The sequence below is a fragment of the Lupinus angustifolius genome, chromosome LG14 (assembly GCF_001865875.1).
Source record: "Lupinus angustifolius cultivar Tanjil chromosome LG14, LupAngTanjil_v1.0, whole genome shotgun sequence".
Taxonomy (NCBI): Eukaryota; Viridiplantae; Streptophyta; class Magnoliopsida; order Fabales; family Fabaceae; genus Lupinus; species Lupinus angustifolius.
This window is the reverse complement of record NC_032022.1, coordinates 9,104,398-9,119,804: the sequence shown is the minus strand read 5'-3', so window position 1 is coordinate 9,119,804 and position 15,407 is coordinate 9,104,398. Positions and strand designations below refer to the sequence as shown.

At 29.3% G+C, this 15,407-nt stretch overlaps 1 protein-coding gene across 1 annotated transcript; it reads left to right on the top strand.

Annotated features, from left to right (window-relative positions):
- On the top strand, positions 1,482–8,658 carry LOC109326357 (flower-specific defensin-like). The gene is made up of 4 exons (XM_019559047.1): positions 1,482–1,629; positions 2,037–2,206; positions 7,741–7,804; positions 8,080–8,658. Exons 1-4 carry the CDS (start codon positions 1,575–1,577, stop codon positions 8,244–8,246), a joined length of 456 nt encoding a protein of 151 aa, XP_019414592.1. The 5' UTR covers positions 1,482–1,574; the 3' UTR covers positions 8,247–8,658.

The following is a 15,407-nucleotide window of genomic DNA, read 5'->3' as shown; positions in this document are numbered from 1 at the left end:
ACCTGTGTCATGCCCACAATATGAATATTTGTGCCAATTCTTTTCCCTCAATACTGACTACCAATGTCAGTTCTCGAAATGTCCACAAAATGGTTACTTGTGTCAATACTTTTCCCTCAATACTGACTACTAGTGTCAATCCTCGAAATGTCCACAATATGGCTGTCTGTGCCAATTCTTAGTACCACGGAAAGAAAGAGAGAGAAGTTTGCCGGAAATGCATCGGCAAAAAATATGAGTAGAAATAAAAAGTTGAATGAAAACGCATTCAACTTAATGCAAGAAAATATGAAGATAAGAGACTTCTATTTATAACAGCAGATTTTTTCCATGTTCCCTAGTCTATCCAATGTGAGACTTAGGAGTTGTTTTCTTTCAAAACTCTTCTATGTATAACTTCAAAGTTTTTTAGATTTTACACCCACAACTAAGTTCCAAAAATAACAAATATTGTACAATGGTGGTTTCCATTGCATCAATACCCTATTACACAATATATAGTCACGAAGCACACATTGCACCTTGTCATGTGGTCATTCTGTCTTTTCCCTTTTGGAGTTTAGCATCTGCAAACTTAAGGTTACCAGCTTTTACACCTTTACAGGAGAGACCTGCACAAAGTGGCAGGATTTTGCATGTGAAGCTGATTTCTTCACTGCCAACTAAGATAATAGCCAAAGTATTGAATAGAGGTTTTACTCATAGAATATCTCAAAACTTTGACGTTTTAGATAATTATAGACAAATGGGGTTAATGTGTTCATAATCACCATTGGAATATGATTTTGAGGACATCCAAATCCTTAACATACAGTCAGTAAGAATCAGGGACCGAGATTTGCAACCTTTATTACCCACTCAAAAGTTCCCAGTCACCATTCACTAAATTACAAAACTCTGTCACATTTGAAACGCAAGCAGAGCAGTGGGGTAGCACTCCTCACTTATCAGTGCACATCTCACGTGAACAGATCCCATTTTTCAAATCTCAACCGTACAGTGATCTTGAACATATGAGCAGTAAAATGCCAAAAAAAAAATATTTATTTTTATTTGTATCTCATATATATTATTTTATAATTTATTATAATTTCTTTTAAAATAAAAAATATTTTCGCTTTTCCTAAAATAGAAAATGTCATTCTTATTTGGGTTTATAACCTCTGATATTTTCACCCAAAATCTAACTCTCTCTTCACATTTTATGACTAAGAACAACCAATAATTGTTCTTATTTGAAAACAAAAAAAAAATATCACAGTGAAAAACATAGTAAAAATATCCTTATTACATTAAGAATGAACACATTTATTCTCCAAAATCATATTTCAAATTATGTGAGGTGATAATGAAAATACTGTATATTAATTAAATATTTTAAACAATTCCTTATTTTAAACATATCTTCATTTCACATATAAGCCCTTATCTGACACGTCACGCTTCCACGTCCCTTCAGTTTATATAAGACATACCCAACAGTCACATTTGGTTCATTCAACTCAGAGCTACTACACTCATATATCATACACACTTGTGATATATTATAGGCTTATTAATAACTAGTTTTGGTCATGGCTAGGAAATCACTTGGGTTCTTCTTCTTGCTCCTCATTGTCTTTGCTGCTCGTAAGATTTCATTTCTAAAGCTTTACTCATTGATCCTGTTATTTTGTGTGAATTGAGTGACATTTTAGATAGTAACCTGTTAATATTTCTTATGATTCAATCATATAATATTATGAATGGTTAAAAGAGAGCACGAATAAACAATCCATCCAATTTACAGCCTCCTGTTATTTATACATTTTCATGAGATTTTTAGTTTTGATCGATATAACGTTGTTCGATCTATGTAGTCAACCTCACTTAGTATGATATAGACTTGATAATAATTTAAAAAGTGATAAACCACATATAATCAGGTATCCCACACCGGAGCTGATATTAGCTATGTAATGTATTTAATGACTTGATCATATATGATATAGCTTATAAGCGTTGATGTGCATGTTGATTTTCATGAATGAGTGCAGAAGTGATGACACAGACAGAGGCAAGGACAAGGGTGTGCGAATCACAGAGCCATTTGTTCAAGGGTCCATGCTCACGTGACCACAACTGTGCACTGGTATGCAGGAATGAAGCTTTCTCTGGTGGCAGATGCAAAGGTTTCCGCCGCCGCTGCTTTTGCACTAAGCTTTGTTGAAGAGATATATGTGTTATGTTATGGAATCAGAGACCAAATAAATTGTTCTCATCCATTTGGAAGCAGAACTAGTTATCTGATTCTTCACATAAGTCGTTGTGTTTATTTTTCTGTTCTGTCTTTGGTTATATGTTTGAATTGGATCAAATGCTATCATGTAGTAGTGATATTATTGCTCAATTCAAAGTATGATTTGTACTAATTTTGCTTTTTTAACCCTAACATGAGTGGGGTTGGACTACTCTGGCCGTATTATTGCACTTCCTCCTTTAATTAATTACTTTTTATGCATATGCAATTGGACGGCTGAATTATAACATCCCATTAAAACTAAAAAAGATGTATCTTCTCAAATAATGTCTGGTGTCAATAACAACAAAATAAAAATAAAACAAATAATGAATATTTAATTTTTTTAATTGATATAAAATATTTTCATTGATGCATGATAGAGTTTATAACATGGTTTGAAATAGCGGATCTCTATTCATTAAAACTATGGTTAACAAATCTCTTATGTTTTGTATCATTCTCTCTCAACAAATGTTTGCTAAAATATTTCACATTTGGTCTAATAAGATATAGAAGGGAGTTACACCAATATATCAATATCATGTAGGTAACAATATACATGATTCAATCTAAGTTTCTCAACCTTAATGTAGGATGGAGCATCCATGTACATTGTCAAAAGTGGTAGTTGCCCAAAAAACATTCCCTTAAGATATACTATATATGATTTAGGGTAGAAGAAATTTATGGTTGATTTTGCTTAATGTGTGTTAAAATTTTGCCCCTCTGCCTATTTTTTCTGCTTCTGGATCATTGACAACAATGGTGGCAGTTTGGGAAGAGAAAACACATGTGATGCCGTCAAAAAAGTGAGAGAGAAAATAGTAGATCAATATAATTAAATTGAGGAAAATACAGAAAAATAAATAAAACATAAGTTTGGACAAAAATTCCTACAAGAATATATGCATGATGAAAGTGTATAAAGCAAAAGCTTCTCATAGATGTGAGCCTTTCTAAAAATAAGTTGGAGATATTCTGTTGGATTATTGTGAGCTTTAGTTGTCTGTTATTGGTGACAGATCTGAATTGTGAGCCCAACTAAAGAAGAAGATAACACTAAGTACTAACTAATGGTATTGGGACAGAGCTAATGGTAAAGACTAACTTAACCAAAGGGAGACCGTAGAGTTAAAGGACAAAATTGAAAAGTAAATAACTTGAGAATGAATTAAAAAACAAGGACAAATGCAAAGATGTTGTCCAAAATAATGTTTTTTAAGTCTATCTCAAACTAATCATATCATAGTAAATCAAAAGTAAATAAAGTCATAAATATTTTTTTTTTAATTGATGTAATATATTATGATTGATTTGGTACGGACTTAGAATATGCTTAAGATAACACATACTTATCCCAAATGCATAAGTGGGGTATGGTGGCAGGATGGCAGTGGTTTGGATTGGTTGCTTGTGGGGTACTGAGTTTGTATATTTTCAAGGTTTTTCAAGTGTGTGATTATTGACCGTTAACATTTTTTAAGCAACCAAAAACACAAGTTTCATTGGAAAGTAGCATTTAAGATTTTGAGAAGTAATATAAATAGTGTAATATGGATATCTACATTTTTATTCATTTGGATTATTTTTAAAAAAATCGGCAATAATAATCAAATATGAATGCTAAAGGTGGATAATGAGGTAACAATGTATAAATTTTATATATTGTCCGTCTAAACATCATTTTCCTATATATATATAGTAAGAAAATAATCATGACATGTAATATCTTTTACTGGCCGAAGAAGATAAGTTATTTCCTGATATAAGAAGAAAAATTATCTACTCAAACCATTAAAATCATAACATGTGTTATATTTAATCATTTTCTACAAAAATATTTCTAAAACCAAACAAAACAGTACAAATGTCATACATTTTACTGACTGAATGAGATAAATTATCTCCTAGCACGAGAAAATATTTTATTCTCATAATAATTATATATCTTCTTACAAATCCTCATGAAAAAATATATATCACCATGTGAATTTGTAATATATCATTTTCATATATATATATATATATATATATATTATTTTCTTGAAAACGTAATTTTTGAGCTGCATCTATGAGCACATATTAAAAAAATAATACTATTTACACTAAAAACAAGAATTTAAAAAAAAAAATTGTGCTTTTAAAACAAATGTTCAAATGGTTTGATAGTAAGTTAAAAATAAAATACAAAACTGAAAATTATGTTTGTATACAATATAATTTTAATTTTGCAAATGGCATATGATATTATTTAATATAGTTAGCTTATTTGATTGATACGGATGTAGGTCATATCTCTCATGAAGGTGTGAGTTTGAATCTCTCATTCAAGTAACTTGTCATTTAATACTTCTGCAAGTAAATTAGTAAACAATCTAAGTTGTGAGCTCTATTATCTTATTAATAAAATCCAATCCTAACTCATTTAAACTTTTGTCATTAAAGAATATCTAACTTGTCATATTCATATACAATGCTTACTTAAATGTGGTATTGAGTGTATACAATTCATTTTCCTTTTCTTAATATGTCAAACTCTTCTTTATCAAAAATAAAGAAATTATGTCAAACTCTTCTTAGGCAGTATATACGAAAATATATTTATCTTTAAGTTGTTTTGAAGTTTAAGATTATATAAGTTAAAGGGCTTGATTAACAAATGTCTTAGGACTTTACATTTAAAATCCAAATCTTAAGCATTTTCAAATGTTACATACTTACATACATCACTTTTTAATAGGGCAACACTACTTAACGAATCCTAATTTATTAAAAAATAGTATATACAAATAGGAATGTAAAGATTGACTTTTTAATATGGATTTTGATAATAACTACTTAATCTTTAAGCAACGAAAAAAAAGTCAACAATAAAAAGGGATGGTTAACAAAAAAAGTCTCTGAAAATCTTATCTCTTACTTCATTAAACTATCATTTTCCAATATTTAATTTCTTCTCTTAGGCTACTTAAACATTATCACACTGCGGTTAATAAAAAGAGATGTAAATGAGTTGAGTAAAATCTGTTACTTCAAGTCCAAACTTGTCTTGTGATAAAAAGGAGGTGGCACTTAAAACTCAATCTACTAGTTTGAATTTGGCTCATTAAAAAAAACTAGGCTTTAGCTGGACCCATATCTCATTTAAAACTTGGTAAAAATTTCATTTATCAAAATTGCCAAAAAAAACTTCTTATATTTATAAACATTTAACATTAATAAATATTTTTATACCATAAGAAAGCATACTTGTAGAAACAAAATATAACTACATATTTGTTAATCATAAAACATCATATAAATAATTTACATCATTACAATTCCCAACATAGGAAAAATATCAAAATAAGTTTTTTACACTCAATAAATGTCATGGTTTTCAAACTAATTTATCCAAAAATAGGATTATAGTGAATATATCATGATAATAAAGTATATCCTCGTATAAAGAGATAATTATCTCTTACAGTCACTAAAATCATGACATGTGTTCCATTTGATCAATTTCTATAAAAATATTTCTAAAACTAAACAAAATAATATAAATATCATATTTTTAATAGTTGAAAGAAATTAATTATTTGTTAATATGAGTAGATACTTTATTATCATATAACAATATATATAATCTAACTTTACTAATGTGGGATTAAATGTCATGCTTATAAAGATTGGGCCCGAACTTAAAGTCATAATTTCATTAAACTTTTAATTATGATAGGATCACCATTCTGTGAAATGATGAAAATCACAGTTTTATAAAGTCAACATATCCATATTGATGTGTATTTCGATTTAATGATTTCACAAAATGACAACTTTATTAAATCTGACCATTAGTTAAAGATTAGACGATTCAAATTTTAATTACAGTTAAACAGTATTTAAAATTTAATTGATCAAATATATGTCAAATAATCCAAATTTAGTGAAGTTATTAAGGTCACAATTCCGTCAACTAATGCAAATTCACATCATCCACCGTCCCATAACCTCTTTCCACGCTTCCCAATTCTTGTGTTCTGAATCCTGAGTTGAGAAATGAAACAGCCATCGATATTTGTTTTTTTATGTTTTATTTTCTTCAGCAATTGGCAGAGGATGAGTTCAGATTTTCATGTAATTCCAGCTATTATGAGGCAAAAAAAGGGCATAGTTTGGCCAAAGTAAGTATGCGCCAGCGAGATAAGCCAATACCTCTTTATATTTTTTAACATTTCATTTGGTTAACTTATCAACCAATTTACCGATTAGCGAAAACGGCATCATTTGATTATATGTATTTGTAATCAACTCACCACCCATTCACGTGAACGGAATCTTGTGGGCAGTACCATTCACCTTAAAATTCACCGTCTTATGGTTATTTCAGGCATTTTTAAATAAATGTATAGTAGTTTTAGGTGGATTAATATTAGACTAAATGTTGTTATTAGTTGATAATTGTAATCAACTTTGCTAATCAAAGCCTAGTGTTAAATTTTGCCTCTTTTAGTCATATTAAATTTGTTAATATAGTTAGTTATATTAAGTTTGTTAATATAGTTAGTTATATTAAGTTTGTTAATATAGTTAGTTATATTAAGTTTGTTAATATAGTTAGTTATATTAAGTTTGTTAATATAGTTAGTTATATTAAGTTTGTTAATATAGTTAGTTATATTAAGTTTGTTAATATAGTTAGTTATATTAAGTTTGTTAATATAGTTAGTTATATTAAGTTTGTTAATATAGTTAGTTATATTAAGTTTGTTAATATAGTTAGTTATATTAAGTTTGTTAATATAGTTAGTTATATTAAATTTGTTAAGAAATAGGTTTATTTTTCTTAAATTACCCTCCATTATTGATTTCATTTTTTCCTCTTTTTACTCATTAATATTTGTATGGAGTTATAATCTTTCTACTCAATTAGTAAGCATGTTTTTGTAAAAAAATTATTGATGTACTCAAGTCCTGGGAAGGGTCAAAAGAAAATGACCAAATCAAATTCTCTATAGGTTCCTATTAAAAGGATTGTGGGAGTATAAATTTATTACCCTAAACCAAAAGTACAAATTATCAAAAAGGATTTGATCTACTAATGTAACATACGTTTTTTTGGTATTACTAAGAGTATTATTTCACCTTTTTGGACAAGAAATTAATTCATTTCGATGTTCGTGGCTGCCCATCCCAACAAATGTCGCTCACAAAAATCAAACCCTCAATCTTAGGGTCCAATGAGATCTTACATATGTTAATTATTAATATATTATATAAGGTTAAAAGTTAATGTTCAATTGTATCTCAAAGAAGAATAGTTCTTAATGGACTATCCTTAATAAAAAAAAAATAGTACTTACATTCTACACCCACCTTCATTATAAATAGATAGGTGGGTACCCAACCCATTTCATGCACTTGTGAAATTAAAGCAGCCAGTTTTTAAATTGAACTAGCTCAAGTGAAGATTGTAGGTGATAGTTATGGCCAACACACGATTCGGGATTTTCTTCATGTTGCTTATTGTCCTTTCTTCTCGTAAGCCTATATTCATATGTGCATGTCTTTACAATACTCTATAATTACACATATTAATATGCCATGGTAAAAGGGTTGTATAGTAAAATCGTAAGTCATTCAATCATTCATTATTCATGAGTTAAATATCATTAAGTTATCAGCAAAAGTGATACATATAAATAATTGATACTGCTTATGGTGTTAAAAACCTTAGACTCTATATGAGTCACATTAAACTCATCATGTAACATTGTTACAAATTATGTTTAATTAAATGTTTTGTGTAAATGCAGATATGATGGTGCAAAGTGAGGGAAGGCATTGTGAATCAAAGAGCCATACGTTTAAAGGAAAGTGCTTTAGCAATCACAATTGTGCTTCAGTTTGTCATGTTGAAGGTTTTACTGGCGGCAAATGCAGTGGGTTCCGTCAACGCTGCTTTTGCACCAAGGTTTGCTGACAAATTGTGCATTATGCAACTAAATATAAATTTGTTCTCCCAAATCATGTATCATATGTTGTCTCAGTATCAATAATAATGAAGTAAAAACAACTATAATAATAAAGTTTATTTAATATGTAATATTTTCATTGACATATGCCAACGTATGAGACATGATCTATAACCACATATTTATGTTTTATGCAACCTTGTATTTGGCTACCATTTCCTTGTAGCTACTACCCTTTGGTTTCTAGGATTAGGAAATAAGTTATTTCTTTTAACGTGTGGTATATTTTGTCTTGGTTCAGTTGGTTGATTTTAGTCCATGAGCTTGGTTTTAGCTTAGCTTCATGTGTTTATTTCGATTTGGTTTATGCTTTGGTGATGTATTTGCCTTAAACAAAAGTGAAACTACATTTTCATTCCATATCTAACTTATTATTATTACTAATACTAATTATTTATTCAAAATTCATGTCATGATGAACTTCTACATTAAGAAGAAATGAGTTCATTGAAGAACATGTGAGAAAACACTTATATTGAAATATAATGTGTAACTTATCTTAATGTTTCACTATTATTTCTTGATGTTGATCTACCCCGCCATATCGAACTAGTTGAAATCCTCTTCAATACTGTATATAAATTCTAACACGTAGCATGAAATATTTTGAACTGTCCACATTATCATTATTCTTTAATAAAATAATAAAGAAATCATTAAACATATTTTCACCCTCATATTTCAGAACTGTCTAACATTATATTTCAGTGCTCTTATTCAATAAATAATTTTGCTATGAAATCCTGACTAATAGACGTGGATTACATTTCATTACAAATGATACATATTTAAATTTAAAAAAGAAAAAAACAAAGAAACTAGAATTACTGGTACGAAAAGAATTAATATTGGCAAAATGGGTCATCCTATCCATTTAATCCATGTTTACATAATGTTCCCAACGCTGGATTGTGGAATGATCCGTTTTTATTTAATGGACAAATTTCGATATCTTGCACACCTTATTTCGTGGATGAACATGCTATCAGGCAGCCCACGAGCATATTAAAAAATATTGAGGGGAAAGTCTATAAAATTAATTAATCTGATATAACATTCCAATGTCACATTTGCATTAAAAGGTGCACAATAACAACCAAAGTAAGGAAGGGGCAATAACCTGACCACATTCTGGGCAAGTTTTAAAACAATGTATTAGCAAGAAAGTAATTAGCAATTCAATAGGATATTGCATGGTTAGGTCACATAGATTCATTTCTGGTATCTTTCATTTGCATTGAAGCCATTTGAAGAGCAAAAGGGAAAATAAAATTTTGGACTCTCCTTTCCTAGTGTGTGTCACCAAAGTGCATCACCACTATCATATTCCTTTCAATTCATTGCAATCATCTTGTGACCATCACCTCTTCAATAAAAACCAGTTAATTTGTAGAGAGTGATGGTTCTTCAACTATCTCACTGATGGTTCTTGACCAAAAAGAAAACTTCTAGCTTCTTGGGAGAACAAGAACTTTTGTTTTTAAAATAAACATAAATGCAAGAAACCACTATATATCTAAATTGTTTTAGATAAAAGTTAAATCATAGGTCGGAAGATTTTTAGTTAGTCTTTTCCTCGTCTCAGTGGTGACTTGCTTGTGCATGTGGGTTTGAACATTTTTTATCATATATTGTTTTGTTAACTTGCGGGTTTGAACTTAGATTTATGGTGTAGTAGGTATGAGGAATATATTACTGTATGGGTGACAGTCTGCTTAGCCATGTGACCGAATAAACAAATAATCAGTGTTATTAATACTTGATCGATCATCAAATTAGTTAGGATAATGATATAATGATTCAATTAGTAATTCACTAATTAAAATACATACGGATGGAATTAGATATATATATAATATTAATATTCATGTTAAAAAAACAATAAAAATATAATATTTTTTATTTTCATTAAAAAATTAATTTCAAATAAAAATCTGCCGGTATGACCGATATTGTTCAATTGAAAACCGGCCGGTATGACCTGTTTTGACTGTTATGATTATATACGTATAATTATTATATCATACTGATATTAGGACTGATTTACTGGTTAAACCAGCATGCACAAATCAATTTTTACAACAGTACAAATAATCACTTGAGATGCGACAAAACACAATTTTGATTTAGATATTAATATCAAAGTTAATAAGTCATTGAATTAAGCGACTCATATGAGAACATTATACTTTAGTGAAAAATTGAAAATAATTAATATATCTTATTTAAACAATTAAGATTAAGAAAATACACACACAATTTTTTAAGTGATCATCTAATTAGCTGATAACTATTTCTATAAAAACCCATAGAGACATATGAAGATTTCTGTAGAAAAGGTTCTTATATTTTCTTAGTATAAATTCGATTTTGATTACATGGTGTTTTGTGGGTTCTATTTATGCAATTAAAAGGAATTTTATAATTGAAAAATTAAACATTTTTTTGTTTGATGGTCATATGTGATACTTGTTATAAGAGATGATTACTCTAGGGATGTTCGTGATCCATTTTGAATGTTTTTTAGGCAAAAAAATAATTCAATCCAAACACGTAATTAACACGTGATCTGGTCTGGTCTGTTTATATTAAGATATTCAATCCAATCTGGTCCAAATATTATATGCGGTTTCAGCTTGGATTGATTTTTTCATAAAATATTGAAATTGCACTTACATTCAAAACTCACAAAAATAACTAAATAGTAAGCATAAAGCAAGAATAAAAATAGTGTCCAACAACATTAAAATGTGTGCAACAATATTATAAGTAAACAAACATCATAAAATAGTAATAAACAGTAAGACAATAATAATAAAAGAAAAAAATGGCAACAACAACGACAAGACATCAATAATAACAAGATAACAAAGCAACAAGATATCAATAACAACAACATGAGCACTTAGAACGTAATTTTAACAGTTAGAGTGTTTCATTAATGATTAATAACAATAATACTTTCACAATAATAAAATTGATAATAAAATATCTACTCAAAATCAACACTTGAATCCTCTTCATTTGGTTGTGGGATTAGTTTAAGTTCTAAAAAATTGTATCAAATATAATCAATATGATTTAGAACATAGAAACGTATATTTGTATATATGTATGTGTGTTATAGAATATAACAAATAAAATATAGGTATAATTTTAGAGTTGAGACTTAAGATTAAGTTTGGAAGATACTTAAAAGCATGACACACTTAAACTTTACATACTAATTCGGTTCAGTCTGGATCAAAGAGGTGAAACCAAACACTATGTCAGATATCGTAATAAACAACGGTCATTAACAACGCAATTTTGAACGACGTTGTTGAAAATGAGGCGGAAGAACATCAATAACGCATAATAAAGAAGGCGGTGTCAATTTGTGTAACTTCAACATCGCATTCTTGATAATGCGCTGTTAAACATCAGTAACGTTAGCGCTGACTTGAATGATTTATTTTTAAAAACGCATTTAATAGAAAGCGCTATTGATGTGAATATATGCAACAACGCATATTTAAGGAAGCATTGTTAAAGATGACATAGTAACCGCACTTGCTTAATTATGCGTTGTTGACGTTTTACGACTTTTTAAGCGCCCGAGAAATTAATAGTGGAGTAGTTATGCGTCTCTTCATTTTTTGAATATTAATGGTTGAATGATTATGCGTTTCTTGGTTGTTGAAATATTAATGGTTGAGTGGTTATATGTCTCTTTGTCTGTTGAAATATTAATGGTTGCTCATCTATAAATATTGTGGTTCACTCAATGTTCTATTTCATCAGTAAGCGAAGAACCTAAGAGTATGTGTTTCTATAAGAGTCTGTTCATGAAGATAGGAGGAAGAAAACACAAAATAGTAAAAAAAAGAGCAATATTGCAAAGAGTGAAAAAGAGAAAAAGCACCCAAATTTATATAGAGGAGTCGAGGAAAAAATTGTGTTTCTGTTTCAGAATCATGTCAATGAGGTCTTTAACAACTTTTGATTTTGCAAAAGGACCCAGATTTCAGAAAGAAGGTGGTTGTCATACAAGATTTGCATGAGATGAAGATTTAGTTGATTGATCTCTTTCATTTGCAATTTAAAGGAAATAAAAAGAAAATGAGATCAATGAATTATTTAGTTCATTGAGCTCTTTCAATTTTCAAAGCGGTCCTAGATTTCAGAAGGAAAATGATTGTTATACAAGATTTACATGAGATGAAGATTTAGTTCATTGATCTCTTTCAATTGAACCGAAATAAAAGAAAAAAAGGGATCAATGAATTATTTTTCTTCATCATCTACAGTCATTCCTTAAGTTCATTGATTTCCTTCATGACAAAATGACCTAGATTTTAAAAGGAAATTAATGAACTGTTATACAAGATTTATGTAGAAGAAAAAAGAACCGAGATCAATGAATTATTTAATTCATTCAGCTCTTACATTTTTCAAAACGGTATCAACTCAATGAAGATTTGTATAGAGGAGTAGAAGAAAAAATTATTTCTTTCATTGAAATTATTTTCATTGTATTCTTCATCTGCCAAATCATTTAGTTCATTATATTCGCATGTACCAAATAATTTAGTTTATTATAATGTATTTTGCCTCTCTGAATGAATTATAAAACAATTATTTTGGATGTTAATTTCTGTTTTTTGTTAATTATTTGAATGATTATTCTCTTTAATACTTTTCACTGTTCCTTATTAATAAACACAATAAACAAATTATCAATACTTAATAAATACAAAAACAAATTAACAAAATGTAATGTTTAATATTTTATCCAGTTTCATATGAATAAACACAATTACATAGTAATAATCTACTTTATGACAACTTCATGTTAATTTACGTAAATTCATGTTGTATAAATATTTTCCAGTTATGTAAAATGTTAATTTAACAGCGCATAACTACGAATACGCTGTTAATTTGGAAAATGAGTTCAGTTTAACAACCCATAATTACGACTGCATTTTCAATTAGATTCTATTCAACAACGCATAATTCAGATGACGTTGTCAATTAGATTCTATTCAACAACACTACATCTCGGTAGTGCCGTTGATGTGATAATGAAAATAAGTAGTAAACAGCTGGATACGCAACAACAATGCTACCGTTAATATACGTTGTTGAAGAGGTCAATACAACATCGTTATCGTTAATATGCACTGTTGAAGAGGTCAATACAACAACGCTATCGTTAATATGCGCTGTTAAATGGTTACTATCATTTCTTGTCTATTGGAATATGGTCAATTCTACCTAAAAAAGTTCGATGAACCATAACTAGGTTATTCTTCTTCTTCAAGGCAATTTGTAGCAAAGTGATTGACCCTGAGAAATTACCTGCATTGCAAAGACAAATTATTTTGACTTTGTGTGCGAAGCTTCAGCGACTCCACAAGACAAGCAAATCGTTCCTAAAAAACGACCTCCATGTGGAATGACTTCCATGAAGAATGTCATTCGGTCAAGAAGTAAGGATGTTAAGATAGAAGTTCAATGGAAATCTAAAGGTCAACTATTAAACTCGAAGGGTGGCAACGTATTGGTAAGTGACATTGGTGTTGTTGTTAGGAAGAATGTGAAGCTAACCTTCAACAGATGGGGTGATGTATAGAATATCGTGAAAGAGCGTATTTGGAATGAAATAACAATAAGTTTATTATTCCAGTTTTTGTGTTTTCATGCAATGTACGTATATGCATGTGTTTGCATGCAATATATAATGTATATGTGTTTTTATTTCGGACAACTTTTGATGTTGGTGATGAGCATAAGGATTATATCCTTAAATCAGCTAGCAAGGCTCTCCGACAATGCCGAACTCCTGCCGGAAAATTACTCAGAGATTCTGATGGCAATGTCAACCTAAACCCCCCAACTAAATATGCAAATATCATTGATGAAGAGGATTGGAAGACTTTTGTCTTCCTACGCACACAAGACGAGTCTTTCTTGGTAAAATCATATTCTTTGTATTGACTTTTGTATATATGATTATTGATATTAATGTTGTTTATTGTCTAAGAAATTAGGTAATGAAAACCGCAAGATGGTATCCAAGCCTTTATATCCATATCGAGCTTCTCGAGTGGGGTATAGAAGAATCGAGGAAAGAATTGTAAGTATTGTTAATTTGTATATTATTGGTTATGTTTTGTATGCATATATATCTAATTACATTATTATTTGTTATATTTTGTTAGTTGGAGAACAAAAGCGATACACCTATGATAGGTATAGTAGATTATTGGTTAAGCGATACATTATTATTGGTTATATTTTGTTAATTGTAGACCCCTTGCCAAACAAACGAGGTAGATTGCGGCTATTACGTGCTGAAATTCATGAATGAGATCACTCAGTAGTGGCCATCTAATGAAATCAAGTTTGTTGGCAAATCATATACACATGACCAAGTCAACCAGATTAGAGAATAATGGTCAAAATTTATACTTAGTTTAGTTCGCAAATGATAGGTATAGTAGATTAGTTGCATAGATTGTAGCTTAGAGAATTCAATTAATATTCAATGTAATGTATATGATTTGATCTATGTAATATATGTTTATGTAAACAGTGTAATTAATGTTTAATATATAAATTCAGTTATGTTCATATAGTTGTCATTTCGTGTTTCTGTATGCATTCATTTTGTTGTTATGTTCTTTTTCTGTATGCATCAGGATATAGTGTGCGTAACTTTGTAGAATTAGGAATAATGGTCTTCGGCAGTGCTTTTGTATGATTGCGATGTTGTTATTATACCCATAGAACAATGCTTTTTTAACAATGCATTGTTGATTACATTGAATTCAACAACGCATTCTCAAAAAGCGCTGTTGCTTTCGTTGAATTCAACAACGCATGAACATAAAAAGATGTTGAATACTTATCTCTCATTCATTCTCTTTTAGCTATACAACAACACATACGGTAAGAAGCACTGTCGATATAATCAAAACTATTTCCTATTCACTTAACCCCTTAACACAATTCTTAATTGACTAATTGTTTGAATTTTATTTATTTCCATTATTAATTGTTCTATATATTTAATTAATTGTCTTTAATTGAATGTCATAACGTAATTACTAATTTGAATTTCA

Bases quoted from the DNA above. Each gene is read 5' to 3' on its own strand.
- LOC109326357 (XM_019559047.1), top strand. From the start codon at position 1,575: ATGGCTAGGAAATCACTTGGGTTCTTCTTCTTGCTCCTCATTGTCTTT. The intron at 2,207-7,740 runs TGAAGAGATATA...TGAAGATTGTAG, and splicing joins GCTTTTGCACTAAGCTTTGT to GTGATAGTTATGGCCAACAC. The intron at 7,805-8,079 runs GTAAGCCTATAT...GTGTAAATGCAG, and splicing joins GCTTATTGTCCTTTCTTCTC to ATATGATGGTGCAAAGTGAG.